Genomic DNA, 18506 nt, shown 5'->3' with positions numbered 1-18506 from the left:
GAAGTGCTATGGCAGTATTAGTCCAGCTCTAGTAATGAAGCAGCAACAACAATAATGCTCTGCCCACCCACAGTGACTTGCAAACAGGAGTTAACGAAGCCTCACCATAGCCCAGGATTTTTCAGATGGGGACTCTAAGGTGCAGGGAGGCAAAGTGACATGCCCGTGGTCAGGCAGCACATCAGTGGCGGAGGTAAGAACAGATCCCAGGCCCCTCGCGTATTGATGCTTCACTTTGCGATTTCCAGTTTTGTTTCAGACGAAAAGCTAATGAATAACCAAAACGGCCTGTCCTCTAATTAGCATCACCCTTTACTCCTACCTGCCTCCAGTTTTTCTGGTCCCATTTGTCTGCTCTGTCTGAGTTTACTGAGTTTTCCCTGGGGCCTGGACTCCTGGAGCCAGGGAAGCTCCCAGGGAAAAGCAGCCCTGGCTGTCTCTCTCGGCTGTAATCAGCGCAGGGCGAGCCGAAGCGGATGCAGGTAAGCAGGAGGAAGGATTTAAGGGCCTGATCCTGAGGAGTCAGTGCTAGAACTCCCATTGACTTCAATGGGGCAGGATCAAGGAGACTATTCAGGGAGTGGGATGCGTTACGTCCTCAGCGCTAGACGGGGGCCCCGCGTGGGCGACCCCATTCTGAACTAAAGGGGCATCGTCTTCTTCCCTCGGGCTAGCTACGGGCTGCCCCTGGATTTGGGTCGGGGCATCGATCCCTAGGAGGCAAAAATAAATCCTACTACTCCTGAGGCCCTAACTCCTGAGCTGCAGCTGAGCAGCACAGACTGACAACTTCCCTTCCCAAACCCAGCAGGGGCGGAGCCCCGCTGAGCCAGCCATGGGTGAAGGTGGCAGCCCAGCGGAAATGGGTGGAGGGCCCCTGATCACAGCACTCATCTGGGCCACACCAGCCATGCGGGCGCCCGCCCTGGCTCTCGGCACGGATTTAACTCGTCCCTACCAAGTAGGTGGCTAATAAATAATCATCAGAAGTAATTGGTGGTTGTAGGAAACACCCCCCACGCAGAGGCGCTCAGAGCCCCGACAAACACTCGAACGCAGGACGATTCCAAACAGGCCACAGCCCAGACCATGGGGCGATTAGAAAGGGGGCAGGTTGGGTCCCACACAGGGGCAGGCGGTGACTGAACCCAAACAGAGGGCCAGGAAGTGGCGCAGCGCCACTGACTTCCAACCCAGATCCTTCGCTGCGGACACAAAAGCCTGGACAGGCCCCATTCTCGCCCACAGACACCTAAGGGAAGGGGCCCAGATGGGCAAAGGGCTGTTTTGGTACCCAGTGAACCGGGTAGCCCCTCAAGTGGTGATCTGAACCCCCAGATGTAGAACTGGGCTCCTGAGTCCAGATGTCTGTCCAGCTTCCAAACAATCCCCTTCGGGCCGTTCTCCGCCTGGGCGGAGCACCCTCGAAACATCCACAAGGCCACCTCCTTATCCTCTTTCACACCCCTCCGTGGCCGTGAAACCGCCCAGAAACTTGCTAGGTTGCTGGTGCGCTTAGACCCCCTCTCATTGATTCTGCCTGTGTCCACCTGCCGTCGCTTGTCTTAGACCGCAAGGGCTTTGGGGCAGCCTATCAGGTTGTGTGTCGGCAGAGCACAGTCCTGCCCCGTGGCTGGGGCTCCTACGCACTACGGAAATACAAAGCATTCAGAATACCACCCCCAGATGCATCCTGGGTTAACGAACTCCATCGAGTACAGTACATGCAAGCCATAAGCCAAGGGCCAGACGCTCAGGGATGTCAACGGAGCTGCTTTACACGAGCTGGGGATCAGAGCACTGGACTGTGCACGTCTTCTCCTATTGATGCTTCCTTCAAAGAGATCCTTCCCCAAGACCATGTGACCCCATTGTAGGTTTTATGTCCTGGTGGAGCCCTCTTCCCCTTAGCAGTTGGTCCAATAAAAGGCATTATATCATCTACCTCGTGAGCTTTCTCACATGCATTAATGTTGGTGTTTTAAACCACACACACACACACACACACACACACACACACACACACACACACACACCCTTCTAAAAAGTATTTGCCCCCATAATGGATATTCAATACAGCCAAAAAGCCACAGGACCTGATTCACATGGGCGAAGCGCCAATGCACTCGAACAGAGTTCTACACCCAATTACAATAGCTTTGGCTACACCTGCCTATGCCAAGAAGCGCAGGGCCCTGATTCAGTAAGAGATTTAAGCACATGCCCATCTTAAACCACACGTGCAATCCCACTAACATCCTTTGCGCTGCACAGACCCATAAAAGAGAGACCCTCCTGCCCCAAAGAGCTCAAGGTGCCTTACTCAGTCGGGGTTGCAAGGGAAACAGGGGCGTCCCATAACGACGACACCAGCTACACTATTGTCTTAAGGGGGTTTTGTAACAGCCAGTTATTATTTATTTGGGCTAAGGTAGCACCGAGAGGCCCCGTCCGAGATCAGAGGCTCGCTGTGCTTGGCGCTGTACAGAGAAAGCCCCTGCACCAAAGAGCTTACAGCCTAACGACCGAATACAGACAAAGAGTGGCTGAAAGGAAGTAATTCCCGCCCCGTTTTACAGATAGCAAACGAGATCCTGGATTTCCAATCTTCTGAACGAGGGGCAAGAAAGTCTTATTGACCTGACTGGGGAGCACTTTACGGTGGTGAGTTATTTCCAAGGGCTCAGGCTATCAGATGTGACACCAGAACGCCTCAAACCATCACCACCACCATCCGGTAACAGAGCAATTGGTTTCTTCATTGCCAGCCTAGAACAGATCAGAATGTGCAAGTGTGCTCTGCTTTCCCAGTGGAGCTGTGGGTTTATGAGAAATACCCCTTGCCCCAGCCACGTGCAGTTGCCACTCTTCGTACCCTTGAAAAGCACCGGTCCCTCGTCACACACTATACGGGTGCCACACGTAGACAGGTCCCGCAGCATGATGCAATGTGAGCCTCACTTCTGACACTAGAATCTTTGCAGCCCTGGGTTCATTGGTAGAGAGGGGACTTTATCCTGGAACAATGAGCAAAATGATTGACACCGCTGTGAATTGTCAGCTGGAATCACATCAGCGTAAGTGGCCATGGAAGAACTCCGGATTTACACTGGTGAGAGAACTGGCCCCCGTTTCTTGAAACCCCTCAGGGCACGGTTCTCAACCAGGGGCACGTACCCTGGGGTATGCAGAGGACTTCCAGGGAGCACATCAACTCATCTATTTGCCTCGTTTTACAACAGGCTACATAGCGAATCAGTATAAACTACAATTTCATACAGACAAAATGAGAAAGGCCGTGATTTTAGTACTAGTGGGCTGTGACCCTTCTGTATATTTATGTCCGATTTTGGAAGCAAGTCGTTTTTAAGTGAGGGGAAACTTGGGATACACAAGACAAATCCGACTCCCGAAAGGGGGACAGTCGTCTGGAAAGGTTGAGAACCGCTGCCTGGGAGTTGGCAGAGTTCAGAGTGACCAGTTCCAAAGGGACTGGTGTGTTAAATGCTTTTGGTTTGCCCCGGTCTATTAACAGAGCCTGGGTATTTGTCTTTCTTTCTCCCAATTGTTCATTTAATTTACTCTGCTGCAGCAAGTTCTAGGAAGAACATGAACTCCTTGCCCTCCACCTCCCAGAGGCTGGTTCACCTAAAAAGATAACAGTCTACTATAGCTACTAGCTATGGGAGGTACTCTGCTAGCTCAGCTGACAAGGACTCATCCTGTCGGCCCTGGGTTCCAATGCTGCTGCCAGGATTGGCAGTACTTGGTACAGCAAGGGTTAACAATTAGAGCCAGTCAGAAAATGGGCTGGGAGTGGGATCCGCAGAAAACTTTGATTTTTCCTATTTTTAAATGAAAACCAAAACCTTTTTGCCAACCACTGAAAACACTTTGGGTTTGGGGGCTTTGCTTTGTTTTCATGGCAATTCAAAATCATCCTGTCCTCAAACCCCCAATTTTCCTCTCAAATAACCATTTTGAAGGACAATGTTCAGCATAAGCAGCAAAGAATCCTGTGGCACCTTATAGACTAACAGACGTTTTGCAGCATGAGCTTTCGTGGGTGAATACCCACTTCTTCGGCATGCTCAGCCAGTCAGCCAGTCAGGCTAGGCAGCAGCAGCGCTCCAGGAGCCAGTGGTAGGTCTAGGACCACAGGTGGGCACTGTACCAACACCCCCACAGAGCTTGCAGTCCACGAACCGCGAAAGCCCCAGACAGCCCCTCTCCTTTGCCTCGGGGAAGCAAGATCCAGGAAGCAGTGCTGGGAGCTGGGCTGTGCAGTGCTGACGAATCAGCTTCCTGTCCTCCTCCCGCCCAGGGCTGGCTTTGCAGGCATGTGTGCACTGCTGAAGGAGTTAATGGCCTAGGCAGATATTGGGAATGTTTGAAGGCAGCAGCATGTGATTGCAGGTGGGGCAGGGCGGAGCTATGAATCACTTTGGTTTTTTTCCTTTTCTTTTCCCTTCTTGCTGTTACCTGTCCATCTCCGCACTGCCTACCGGCAAGAGCCCTGCAAGAATCCAGCTTCCAGCCCCAGGAACCCTGGAGAAACTGATCAAGCAGCAATAGGCAGGATTTTGCTGCAGGGAAACACAACAGCTGATCCCATTTGGAGCACTTCAGATCAAGAGAGAGAAGAATAAAGAGAGGAAGAATCAGACTGAGACACCCCCACGGCTGCTGCCTATCCGATTTTCTGGATTTTTTTTAAACCTTTATTTTTCTTAGTATTTTATTTTATTCTGTTCTCTATTATCATTGTGGGAAAGGACAGGCGGCGAGAGGGAAGTGGATCTGGTGGTAGAAGATTCAAAGGGATTGTGCCACTCTCAAAGCACCTGTGCCTGCAAGCGAGTGGCCGGTCACCTGGCTTACAGCACTGGAGACCTGGGAGTCAGAGGAAGAATCAGTTTTTCTCTGGTTTTGTCTTGCACGGAGTTCGCCTGGGCTGGCCAGAGCCGATGAGTAAATGAGAAACCAAGTCAGCGTCTCCTGAGCGGAAATAGCCAAAGAGGCAGGAGATTTGAGGCAGAGCGTGGGAGCACTTTGTGGAGAAGCCAAGTCAGCCAGAGGAGGGAGGGGGGGACCCACTGCTGTGTCTAACGCAAGAAGGAGAAAAAAAGCAAAGTTATTTAAAACCCGGGAAATAATTAACTCCTTATTTATTGTCAGAGTCTAGCGTTCACTGGTGTCGCCGGCTCCCTTCAGTGTCTGACTGTTTGCCGGGGCTATGGCTCTCTCCCAGGTGCAGTGTCTGGATGACAGTCATGTCAACTGGAGATCCAGCGAGTCCAAGCCGGAGTTCTTCTATAGCGAGGAGCAGAGACTGGCTTTGGAAGCCCTGGTCTCAAAGGGGCCGGAGGCCTTCTACGAGGTCCTCAAGAAAGAGAACATCCGGGACTTCCTCTCCGAGCTGGAGCTTAAAAAGATCATGGAGTCGCTGGAAACGTACGACCCGGGTTCGGAGTATATCCCACGCCACGGGGGCGGGGACAGCGACGGTGACTGCGCCAGCCAAGGGGGCAAGGGAGAGTTGGCGCCCTCCTTGGAGTACTGGCCCCAGAGATCCGACCGCTCCATCCCGCAGCTGGACCTGGGCTGGCCCGAGACCGTCGCCTACCGGGGGGTTACCAGGGCCATGGTGTACATGCAGCCGCCCATCGACGGGCAAGCGCACATCAAGGAGGTGGTCAGGAAGATGATTGTCCAGGCTCAGAAGGTGAGATGCGCGCCGATCGTTAGGGCAGGTTTTCACTCAGCTATCCAGAGCGGGGCCAGATCCCAAGGTCCTCCTCAGCCACGCAGTGCCCTGCAAGGGAGGTCTGGCTGAGCGATGACTGCAGGGGCCAGCCCGGTGTATCATCTGTTCTTCCCCATTAAGCTTCACATCCACACTTATGGCTCAGATTCTGCCGCTGGTGAGGGAAAGAGCTGGAAGCCTGATCCAGCTTCCCCTGGAAACAATGGCAATCTTTCCTTTGTCCTCCCTGGGCCCTTGGCAACCCAGAGGTTGTGGGGCTAAGAAAATGCAAACGAGTTGAGCTGCTATCGCTCTCCAAGCCCAAGGTATCAGCCTTCTGCTGATAATTATCTCCAGGGCCCCAGGGAACTGCACGCGGCTCTGCAAAGTACAAAGGATCAAATTCTGCCCTGCTGCGAACAGGTGAAGGCTGCTGGCATTGTACCAGCTTACATAAGGGCTGAATCTGGCCCAAGGTCTTCCTGTTAGTCCTAGTCAATTGCATCCTGGTAAACAGATGACGCAAAATTGATTAGTGGCTTGCACAGTCCAGGAACGTTTGATAAAAAACAGTAGCTGCCCCCTTTCTGCAGCAGACATTCGGTAAGACCCACCCCAAGGAAAAGGTCCAACACCTGATTACGTCCAGCCTTTTTAAAAATGAGAACAAGCTACTTTGCTGCGTCTTAGCATTTAATAACGCTCTGATCAGGACCTTGAGACAGACTTAGCCACAATATATTGGTGGAGGGCAGTGAATGGCAAATGGAGGAGTTGTGATCCAGAGATGGAGGACTGGTCTGGGAAGTATCTTCACCCAGAGGGAGGGTGATCGGGATGGGGGAGGTGGTGGAAGCAGGTAGAACAGGTATGTTTAAGGAAATGAGAGCTGTGTACTGAGGGCCTCCTATGACCAGAGTGTGGAAGGCCCCTCCGAATTAACGCCGGGATTGAGCAGGAATGGGGATCCAGGTGCAGCTGGTTGGGGCTCGGTGGGGTGGGGATCCGAGTGGCTCATCAGGGTGGTTCAGGTGAAGAAGGATTGAGGCTCATTGGGGGGGTTCTGAGTGCGGGGAGGGTGAGGCTCGGCAGGAGGGTATCGCTCTGAGGGGAGGTCTGGATGCCTTGGGGTTGGGCAGATGGGGGAGCAGCTCCCAGTACAGAGATCCCTCCCCCGCAGCTGAGGAGCGATGGGTGAAGGAACTGGGTGGGAGGAGGTTTGCAGCGCTTCCTGCAGCCGGGGGAGAAATCTTGGGGTGGGTCTGACCCATCCCAGATGCCGTGCAGGGGAAGAGGAAGTCCTGTCCTCCCCAGCCTAGCCTAGACTAGCAGCTGAGCCTGGCACAGGGTAGAAGCCACCAGCCGTGTCTTCCCCAGTCCCACCCCACAATGATTTACCTCTCTGCCGGCTACCCTGGGCACCCAAAACATACTGCTGGGGAGTGTTGCATGACCACTCTTGTGGTTTCTCTTTGCTTCCACATCAGAAAGTCATTTTTCTGCAGGAAAGCAAAGAAATCTGCAGGAGATGTAAATTCTGCGGGTGCACAGTGGCACATAATTCCCCCAGGAGTAACCTGAGATGTACACACAGAGCCTTCTCTGCAGGCTGCCCCATGTGTGGCCACACGGACATTGGGGATCAGCAGCCACAGAGGTCACATCCCTGCGTCCTGATGTGACCTTGTCCTGTGCATTGGCCGGCACCTCAGCTTGCTTTTCAGTCAGAAGAGCAAGTCAGGGAGCTTCTTTGATGCCTTAGATCCCAACGGGAATAACAGCCAATCTTCATCCAATTACAAAGCGCGCCGAGTGTCTCTTCCAGGCCCTTGTCGCCAGAGGGCTGTGTATTTGGAGAGGGCGGGTCCCCAGCAGGCAGAGAGCATGATCTGAGAACACGTTTGAACCAGTTCTGAACGCGGGCTGCCAGGTGCGGCCGGGGCCACGCTCTCGCAGACGTGCCGTGATCAGTCCACGCCGCCAGCCAAACAGCGTCTGAAACCAGTTTAGAGGGGAGCCATCTTTAAACCAGTCTGCAGACCTCTCACTCAGGATGTGCTTTCGGTAGCGGAGCAGCTTTGCGTTTGAGTGGGCCTCAGCCTGGCTTGGGGTGGGGGGAGGAGGGGGCTTAATTCCCCCTCATCCCCCTTGGCTGTCGTCGCAGCCGAGCTGGGGTCTCCTAGGTAAGGAAGGGCTGGTTGAGGGAACCCAAAAACGAGGGGCGAATGTTTCCCATCCCCCCTGGCATGCTCAGCTCTGAAGGCACAAGCTGGGGCTCCGGGAGGCTGATCCAAGAGACGTTTTTGTCCTGCGCCCCTGGTATAAAGCTTCCTGGCCTGGCCCTCCATGCCCCCAGCGGTGTTTGGAGCCAGGGCAGCGTTCTGCTCACATGCTGCAGGGCTAGGCCAAGGCCCTCCAACTTCTACTGCGGCCGACGTCCCGGGAGCTGCCGCTGGGCGGGGCGGGAATGCGGATGCCCAGGGCTGCCTCGTGCACAGCCACGTCCCAGCTTGTGGAGCGTGGTCCAGCGTTCCCCAGGGCACTAGGGCCGGGCGGATGGGTCGGCGTCTCGGCCAAGGGGCGCGATCGCCCGAGGAGGCGCCGAGCATGAAGCCAGGGAGGGCTTTGAGCCAGCCCTCCCCCCCCCCGATGGAACGTGGACTGCGGTCGCCCACCTGCGCCCTGACTCTGTGACGCAGGCTGAGCCCCGCCGGGGGGGGCGCTGCAGCTGTTCCATCGCTGCGTGGCAGACCCAGCAGCAGGAGATGGACTACGGGACGAACGGACGCAGGCAACGCGTCACCTCACCATCAGCGAGAACGGCCTGGCCTATAGTCCCTGACCCTGGTTCATACACTCCCTGCTGGCGCTGCATTCTCGTCGCTTCCAACTCCTTCCCTGGGCCGCTGACTCAGAGTCCGGCTGGGCCCCGTCCCTCCCCCAGCCCAGACCCCTTCACCTGGCTGCTGGAGGCGGCCTGTCTGGTTGGGACGCCGACGCCGCGTTTCGTTGACATCACGATCGCCGGCCACTCCTGTCCAGCCGCCTCCCTGTTGCCATCCCTGTGTGTGTGTCAGGATCGACCAAGCGCCTGTGGGGGCCTGGCCGTGTCCACCGCTGCCCCATCCGCACACTGAGCTCCCAGAGTGGGGAAAGAAAAAGGCCGCATTGGAGCCTGGCAGCAGCAGGAGGAATCTCTGCTCCAGACAGAGAGAGATGCATGCCTGGCAGGGAGGGGGATCCTTTTGCAACACCATACCAATTCAGCGCCTTTCACATTGACTTAGCTGGGGAGCAACATTTGTTCAGAGCGGGCTGGGGAGTAGGAGAGACAGGAAGTGTGATCCAGTTGCTCAGGTAAAGCACGAGGGCTCAGGAGATTTGGGTTCTGTTCCCAGCACTGCCACAGATTCCCGGTATGACCTTGGGCAAGTCACTGCCCCATTGTGCCTCAGTTTCCCCAGCTGATGAGGATAGTCTCCCATGCAGGGGATGTTGTGAGGCTCTGTTCATTACCCTCTGTGACGTGCTTTGAGATCCTAGGACAGAAGGTGCTCTAAAAGGAATGGGGATTATTAGGAGTCTACGAGTAGCTGGATTTCTCTGGTCATTCTATTGTTTATGCCACTCAAGAGAGTATGAGCCAGATCCTGACCTGGTGTAAAAGGGTGTAGCAGCTCCATCAGCTGTGGAGCAGGTTTTTAGTTGCTATCTCTGCAAAGTTAGCCAGGTGTGACCTTCTCTCTGCCATCCCCACGGTTGCTGCTTTCTAGCATCAGAGGTCTTCTTCTCACTGTCCAGGTGCTGCCTTTATATCATCTGGGTCATCCCATGATGAAATGGAAAAAGTGCTACAAGGCATTTTACCTACATCATCTGGAATTTCCTATTACATCCAACGTGACTGTCTCCTGCCGACAGCTTGTTGCTTCATGTTCTGGAAGGGCATTGGCCTGCATCTGGCTCGTAAGCAGCTGGGAAGCACAGCTGCCTTTCTTTCCCTGGCTTAGGGTAGCGATCCTTCCTGCAGACTCAGCACCGAACCCTGAGCCCAGCAGCAATTTGGAGACTGAGCACATTTGGCCCATTCAGAACTAAAAAAAAAACGAAAAATCCCAGCACCAAAGCAAAACGCCGGGGCTGCTAATTGTGTACAGAAGAGCCAAGTTCCTCTGACATCCTTCCTGGGGCAGGTCGGGCACACACGCCAGCACAGCCATCAGCTTAGTTTGCATGCGCCATGTGACGCCAGGAGGACATACACCCCTTCCACTGGGTTTTTCTCACTTTGCAAAATCTCCTTTGGCAGAGAGGGAAGCAAACTCCAGCTATTTTGACTACAGCTTCACAGAGCTTGTTCAGGGCTAAGTGCTTCTGTCTGGGCTGATTCAGTCTGAGGACAGGGATGCGTTCCCTCTGGGTGCTAAGCGCAGGCAGGGCGGTGTTGTCTAGTGCAGCAGCTCTCAACCTTTCCAGCCAGCTGGACCCCGTTCAGGAGCCTGACTTGTCTTGCGTACCCCCAAAGTTTCACCTCACTTCAAAACTACTTGCTTATAAAATCGGACATAAAAATACAAACGTGTCCCAGCCCACTGTTACTGAAGAGTTGCTGACTTTCCCATTTTTACCATGTCACTATAAAATCAATCAACTGGAATATAAATATGGTGCTTATATTTCAGTGTATGGTCTATAGAGCAGTATAAACTCTATTGTAGTTTGTACTGACTTCGCTAGTGCTTTTTGTGTAGCCTCCTGTAAAGCTAGGCAAATATCCGGATGAGTTGATGTATCCCCTGGAAGACCTCTGCGTACCCCCAGGGGTACCCGTACCCCTGGTTGAGAACCGCTGGCCTAGTGGTTATGGGAAGGGAAGGGAGTCAGGACTAAATCCAACAAACACAAAATTAAGCCCTCATGTAGATGTCTGCAGGATCAGGGCCTACATGGCTAAACATTTTGCTGAGTTTAGGGACTAAACATAGTTTTGTGACATAGTTGGAATGGTCAAAAGGAGAAAAAGATGGGGAGGCAGGATGCCTGAGCTCTGTTCCTGTCTCTGGGTGGGAGTATCCCCTAGTGATTAAAGCAAAGGAAGGAACGCAGAACCCCTGATTCTATTCCCAGCTCTTCCAGTGACTTGGTGAATGACCTCGCTGTGCCTCAGTGCTCCCTATCTGTACAATGGGGATAATATAGACATGAGACAAAGAGGCACTATTCAGATTAGTTTTAGGGCAGGATTCAGGTTCAAAAACATGCCAGGATTAAAGCAGACCTGAGTTTTGACATGGCACTGAAATCTCATGGACTATTCTCATGAGATTCTGACCCCAACCGGCTGAAAACCTCACTGGCTCAGGAGCGCTCCCATCTCAAATGGGGGAATTCTCAAGCGATCAGTTGTTTTCACAAGACTTTGGCTCCAGCGGAGCTGAAATCAGAACATATCGAAAATACTGGCCTGGAACAAAACCGTAGGAAGTGGTTTTTGAATCTGCCCTCAGAGTTTGCATTAGAGATTCCAGGTTTGGTTCATATCTGGTATAATCAACCTTCTCTACCTGCCAAGGAAGGTGTGAGGTTCAGTTAATTACTGTTTGCAGAACGTTTCGTGAGACAGCGATGAAAGGTACCAGAGAAGGGACAGCGATTATTAATATTAGTCATCCCACTTACATCTTTCCCAACACATTATTGCTCTAATTGTGTGCTTACTCTGGGCTGATAATATATAGTCATTAAATAAACAGGCAGCAGGCCCAAACGCTGCTCTTTGATGATGCAGAAAGTAGGTTAATAAGAACTCCAATTTCCCCTATAAAAAAATGATCCCACAGTTCACGTGTTGATCAAAGCACCCTGAAATGTTTCTGACCTCCCTTGTGCTTCTTGGATGGGCACGGGATTTGTACATGACACAGCAACGTCCATTAGACGGGCTGTGAGCTGGAAACCTATATAAACACCCCATCGTTTCTCAACACCTGATCCAGCCAAAAATGCTGCACGGCTGCATGTTCTAAATACCTCGCCAACTAGTTGGGACTGAGGGAAGACGGATCCAGCTGGAATCTGCTATGGAATAGAGACCTGGATCTAGGGCTCTCTTTCTCCGCTAGGGAGGGTTTTTACCTCGCTGAAAGCATTTCAGTGGGGGGAATTGTCTTGACGACACACCAGCGAAGAGAGGGAAAAGTCGCTGTGTGCAAAGGGTCCGATTCCCCACTGCTTTGGAACCAGTATCGTGCTTTCAGATTGTCAAATGCTCCAAAGTCAGGAAGGCAACAGTGCCGGGTCCCTTTGCAGGGGAGTAAATGCTTAGCCAAGTTACAAGGGGAGGGATGACGGTTTTTCCCCCTAGAGCCGGGGAAGCAGCCTGTGCTGGGGGCGGGCACTCCCACTCCTCAGGAAGGGCTGTAATCAGCACAGAGGGCCGGCCTCCTGCATCCTCCAGCACACAGGACTTCATTCTTTGCAGATTAAACCTCGCAGCTGAATTTTTGCCCTTTTCGTACAGATTTCAACAGGTTCCCGCGGGTGGAGCTGTGAGCAGGGTTTGACCCCGGGCTTTTGAACTCCCACAGGAATGGGGGATGGGGATGATTTGTTATTAGGCCGCCTCACTCACCCCCTGCCGACACCCAATTGCAATCATGGGTCCTCGTATAATCTGTCTTGCAGCAGCGTCCGGAGACCCAAAGTGAGCGTGAGCCCCACCTTGTGCTAGGCTATGTTGTGCCAACTCGCAGCAAGAGACAATCCCTGCCTGAAGAGCTTACAAGCTAAACGGACAAGAGCGCACAAGGGGAAACTGAGGCACAGGGCGGGGCCGTGACTGGCCCGAGGTTCAACAGCAAGTCCGTGGCAGAAATAGAACTTGTCCAGTCAAGACTGGGTGTCCTTTCTGGATGATGCGCTTTAGCCAAACACACATTACGGGGTGCAATATAGGGGTACCTGGGTGACATTTCATGACCTGTGAGAGGGAGGAGGTCAGCCCAGATGATCTACTGGTCCCTCCTGGCCTTGAACTCTATGGAGCCAGGTCTCCGAGTCCTGCTTCGCGGCCCGAGCAGCTGAACTTCAGCTGTCCCCTACAGCCCATTGTCTAGGGCTTTGCTCAGCCTGGTGTTCTAGATCACTTGGGAGTCCCGTGGGAGGCTACCCCACAAGCCAATCGATTTCACCGGCCAGATGGTTCCCTACTATTTGTGGCAGGGCAGAGTCAGCAAACCTGGACGAAGCAAACTGGCCAGAACGTGCTGAAGGGTTTGGGGGTTTGGAGCTCTGTCTCTCGACTTTGCCTCTGCAGAGAGAGAAACGCCCCCTTTCAGATTCCTGCCTTCAGAAACAAGCAGCCGATGCAAAGAGGAGATAGGACAGAGCTTCCTTTGGGGCTGGAATACCATCTACCTTGCGACATCATGACCCCAGGACACATGCTGCCTGGTGGCACCCATCACAACTCCACTGCCCGTGGCCAGCAGTCACTAGACGGGACCGCATCATGTAGGGTTTGTTTCTTGTTGATTTTATTTTTAAAGGCGATTTTCCCACCCTACAGATTCTGTATGTGATTATTCCTTGGCACTCACTTCATTCTTTTCATTTTCAAAGCCCTTTGCAGCTAACGCTGGGAGGCTACTAACTGTTAGCATCCCTGTTTTCCACGGTCTCAGGTTCCATGTGGAGGAAGCGAAACAGAGAGGCTAAGGCCCAGATCCTCAAAGGTCTTTAGGCATCTCACTCCCAGGGGTTAGGTTCCTAAAGAGACTAAGTGGAAATTAGTGTCAGAGCTGGGCTTAAGACACAGGCGGTTCTGGCTCCACATCGTGCTGGAGTAACACAGGACTGGGAATTTTCCCAACTCTGGCGTTATTCACAGTGTGCATTTCGATTAACTGGGATGGAGCCACTCCTGATTCACACTGCTATAAGTGAAAGCAGAACCAGGGCCTCTCCGTTCTAATTGTGGCTCTGACATCGAGGCACCTTACAGCCTTCAGCAAGCCATTCGCAGCCTGATATTCAGAAGTCCACATACCCCACTGAAGTCAACGGGCGCTAGGAGGGCTCCGTATCCTTGCAAATCAGGCAGTCAACCCTTCTGCCTCGGTTTCCCCATCTGTAAAATGGGAGTCATCATACTGCCCTGCCCACCACACGGGACGTGGGTGGGTTCATCCACTGGTGCTCATAAAGGGCTTTGAACCTTGCTAAGGGCCGGGTAAATGAGAAGGTAGAACACACTTGTAAATGATTCTTTTTGATGTCTGCAGTAAAAGACCCAGTGCTACATTTCCCTTCTCACAGCAACTCCCGGTCGCCAACGGGGCAATGAGGGGTGGGCGTGCACCCTAACGTCTCCTGGAAGTGAGTGAAACACCCAGATTCCATTCCTCCTGGGAGCTCTGCTCCAACTCTCCTTGCTCCTCAAGGCAAAGTTCCCCAGCAGGAATGTGAAAGCAGGTGTTTAAAGATCCGTGTGATGTCCCTGCTCCGGAGGCAAAGTACAGCCAGGGAGCTGCAGCCGAGCTCTGCGCGCCTCTGAGTAAACAGCAAGCAAACAAACAAATCAGCAGGCCTAAGTCACTGTTTCTGGTGCCAGGTTTGCTCGGTCTGCCTTTGCAATGTCCTCGCATTCATGCCCTTCATCACCATACGGCAGTCACGCCCCCGGGGAACTCCCCAAGCAAAGCCACAGTGCCCCCGCCACCCCAGAGCTGCTGCAGCGCTAACAGCCGTGAGCACACGAGCCCCGGGCCTGGAGATTCGCGGTTCTGTGGAGCAATGGGCAGGAGGCAGATTTCCAGGGTGGCTTTTCCAAACCTGCTCGGGATTGGCCTCTTTCTGCTCCCACTGCAGTCAGCGGCAAAGCTCCCACTGGACGAAGGCCAATGCTGAGCTCCTTTGAAAATCTCTCCCTCCAATGTCTCCTTGAGTTACACTTAAAATGCTCCTGCACCCAACAGCCCTACAATGAATCCAGATGACTTGGCAGGAGGTGCAAGCCCACATAGGAGCAGAGGATGGGAAAGGACCAATGTCTTGCTATCACAGGCAACCCCAGCATAGCAGCCCATTCATAAAGCAGAACAAACTCCACCTGGGAGTGCGGTCTAGATAACATAACCAGGGCGTGGAAATCAGGTCATGCTGTACAATCCAGTCACCGTGCCTTGGTTTCCTAATCTATACAATGGTGATCATCAAACTTCCCCGCCTGCCGGAGGTGCTGTGATGCTAAATTAATTACATTAATTATGCTGCTTTGAGAGCCTTGGATGAAAGGTGCAATATAAGTGCCAAGCATAATTCTGATTCTCCTCCACCTGTATGAGGAAAACATTCCAGGGATTCTCTTAGTCTCAACATGTGTGTCTGGGTTTGGTGCACAGACAACGTACTCCCATCACAGCTAACTCTCACTGTCCAGCTCAAACGAATGATCTCCCATCGGAGCCTCACACTTCCTTCGGAGTGGGGGCAACCATGTTACGCCCGGCAACCCTGTTCTCACTCCTACAAGCAGTTACCAAACCCAGAGCCTCCTAGGAATAACTGAGGAGGCAGAGAAGTAAAGTGTTGCAAGTGATGAACCAGATCAGGAGCCAACCGATTCACACCTCGGCACCTCAGTGCTGCGTCCCGACCCACAGCAACCGCAGGAGAATTCCCAAGCGTGCCGGGCAAGGCAGTGAATGGATTCCCAGTTTTAGCTGGCACCTCAGCGCAGCTTTCGCAGCCGAGTTGAATGGAGGTGGAGCATCAGCTGTTTGACATGTGATTGTCATGTGTGCCGCCTACAATGGCTCTGGGAAAGAATAGCCTCTCTCCATGCAGCGTGCAAAGCCTCATGGGAAATTCAGGCTCCAAAATCTCCGAGCGTCAAAATAAATGCTGGAGTATTCAGCAGACAAGGGACAACACACCAGCTAGTATGTTTAGGGGTGAGAGGAAACTTTCCCCAGAGCGCCTCGTGCAGGGTTCTGTGCACCTCCTGGGCCTGGCCCTCTCAGAGGCTGGGTTCTGGGCTAATGCACATGGGTCTGATCCAGGCTCCTATCCCCGCTTGACTTTTCTGCATTGCCGGGCGGTTGAACAGACCCCGAATGGCTTTCGGCTGCGCTTTCCCCTCGCTCTGCCTGTCACTTGACTAACCCCATCCAGCGCCAACTGCTATTCTGCCGAGCTCAGCCCTCAGATCAGTCCCCGCTGGAGGGTGCGAATTCCCAGACAGACATAGGGTCAGATTCTGTGCCACGCCAACTCGCAGCTCCGGGAGAAGGAGGGAAAAGGGGACAGTAAGCCCCCGTCGTGTCCCCTGCCAAGCCTCCCGGGGCTAAAGCAAATGCCTGAGCATTACTGAGGCTGGGGGCTGATCCAAGGTATGGCAAGCCTGCAGGCCTTGGAGCTACACACACCTCTCTTGCACCAGGGCTCGTGAGGCGACGGGCACACGCCTGCACCGAGGGAATTCTCCCCAGCCCAGCTGCAGGGCTTTGCCAGCACACAGGGACCACGGCAGGTGAGCTACTCTCCTCTGGACAGCTCAAGCAAAGCTGCGCCGAGTGCTGCTTCGGGGTTTAAAACGACCTTGCGGAAGGAGGCGTTTAAAGAGCCGGGTAACGTCGCTGCTCCGCAGGGCAAAGCACAGTCATGGAGCTGCAGCAGCAGAGCTCCTCGCCACCGAACAAACAAGCCAGCAGGCCCGGCTCCCCGCTGGTCTCGCCGGGTTTGCTCGCTCTGCCCTTGCACCTCAGCGTGACTGGACTGAACACAACAGGGCCCAGGCCCAGCACAACAGCAAACTTCTCCGCTCCAATGCCAGGACTGGAGCCACAAAGATGACAGCCCGCGGCTATTGACACAGTAACGCTGCACACGCAATACACGCCAGCAGCATCGCCCCCTGCGGCTCAACCCTGCCCCGGCTCCTTCTTGGCCCCCCAAAATGACAGCTCATGCCCTGGCTGGATATGGGCACACGTCCCTGTGGGGTGGAACCGCACCCTGAGGTGGCTTTCGCTCCCATCCTCCCAGTGTGTTTGAAGCAGCGGGGAGTCAGCTCCCCACCCTGGATCTTTTCCAGGGTGCTCACGGGTGTGTTTGTTTGCACATAGGGAATGGCATCCGAACCAGCACAGTGGGTCATATAAACAAAACAGGCCAGGCCGCAGGACGCGACACAACCAGCCATGACATGCGGTAGCTAGGCAGCCTGCTTGAAGGAACACGTGCGTCTTTCCAGCCCCAAAGGAACGGTTGGTTCAACCCAGGGTATATTTCCCAGTGAGCCAAACTGCACAAATTCTCCTCAATCGCAGCACCAGATTAAACAGAGCAGCCAGGCATGAGCCCTTGTAACTACGACAAACTGCCAGCGACTTTCAAGAAACGCTGCCGAGTCAGCTTTTAAAAAGGAAGGTAACGTCACGGCAGATCTGACCTCCGGCCCTAAGTCCGTGCTTCCCAACCTTGACACCTTTCATTTCATTATTTTGAGGCACGTCACCGTATTGTCTCCAAATCAATTCACCCTCTTATTGTCTTGCTTTAAGCTGTTTACCGCCCTTGCGAGTCACAGTCTGGACAGTAAAATGAATGATGTTAGAGTCCAGCTCCGACACGAATCAAAATGCAAGGGAAGGTTTTTTTTGTTCTCATATGTCGTTTTTCAAAAAAATTCCGCCGCACCCCTGTGGGGAAACACTGCCCTAAATCATCTGGCCAATGGCTGTGGCTTTACGGCCACGTTTTCCTATTCCCCTCCTCCCCACTGCAGAGCGAAAGATGCACCTAAACCAAAAGGGGAAGCCGTGAAACTGTAGCTGAGGCCTGGCCTGACATGAGTAATTAACACACGGAGGCCTCGCCTCGCGTTAGGGAGCAATGCTTTGTCCTCTGACATCCTTCGGCAATGGGAATCTTGGGTGTTTCTGGGAGCAGCAAGCGGTAAGGCATTTGCAGACGAGGGTTGCCAACTTTCTGACTGCAGAAAACCGAACACCCTTGCCCCGCCCTGCCCTGCCCCCAGACCCAGCCCCTTGCCCCAAGGCCCCGCCCTGGATCACTCTATCCCCCCTCCCTCCGTCACTCACTCTCCCCCACCTTCGCTCATTCACTTATTTTCACCAGGCTGGGGCAAGCGGTTGGTGTGCAGGAGGGGGTGAGGGCTCCAGCGAGGGGCCCAGGCTCTGGGGTGGGGCCAGGGATGAGCGGTCTGGGGTGCAGGAGAGGGCTCAGAGTGTGGGAGGGGGCTCAGGGCTGGGGCAGGGAGTTGTGGTGTGGACTCCAGGAGGGAGGGAGCTCAGGCCTGGGGCAGGAGGTTGGGGCACGGGAGCAGGTTCGGTGTACAGGCTCTGGGTGGCGCTTACCTCAGGTGGCCCCGGGAAGAGGCAACTTGTCCCTCCAGCTCCTAGGTGCAGGAGCGCTGGGCGGCCAGGGGGCTCTGTGCACTGCCCCATCCAGAGGCACCGCCCCCGCAGCTCCCATTGGCCGCAGTTCCTGGCCAATGGGAACTGCGGAGCTGGGCTGATGGCAGGGGCAGCGCACAGAGCCCCTCTGTCCGCCCCTGACCTAGGAGCTGAAGGGACATGCTGGCAGGTTCTGGGAGCCGCGCGGAGCTGGCCACTGTGGCCCGGTTGGGTTAGCAGTGCCTTCGACCGAGCATTCCTGGCAACCCTACGACAGACAGAAGTGTAGATCCTGTCCCTTTCACACAAGGAATCGTAGCTTTGCCAAAAGAAATCAGCGA

General features: G+C 54.0%; 2 protein-coding genes across 2 annotated transcripts in view; one reads left to right on the top strand and one right to left on the bottom strand.

Moving 5' to 3' along the window:
* The window catches only part of SLC5A10 (solute carrier family 5 member 10), an 80990-nt gene that overhangs the window by 18869 nt on the left and 43615 nt on the right, over positions 1 to 18506 (bottom strand). The gene's annotated exons all lie outside the window — the stretch shown is intronic.
* Positions 4979 to 18506, top strand: part of FAM83G (family with sequence similarity 83 member G) — a 31221-nt gene continuing 17693 nt past the window's right edge. Inside the window, exon 1 of the mRNA XM_039492302.1 lies at positions 4979 to 5725. Coding sequence (XP_039348236.1) covers positions 5237 to 5725 — 489 coding nt within the window. The 5' untranslated portion in view covers positions 4979 to 5236. The remainder of the gene's footprint in view (positions 5726 to 18506) is intronic.

This window comes from Mauremys reevesii, linkage group 10 (genome assembly GCF_016161935.1).
Source record: "Mauremys reevesii isolate NIE-2019 linkage group 10, ASM1616193v1, whole genome shotgun sequence".
NCBI lineage: Eukaryota > Metazoa > Chordata > Testudines > Geoemydidae > Mauremys > Mauremys reevesii.
This window is presented reverse-complemented; position numbering and strand designations above follow the sequence as displayed.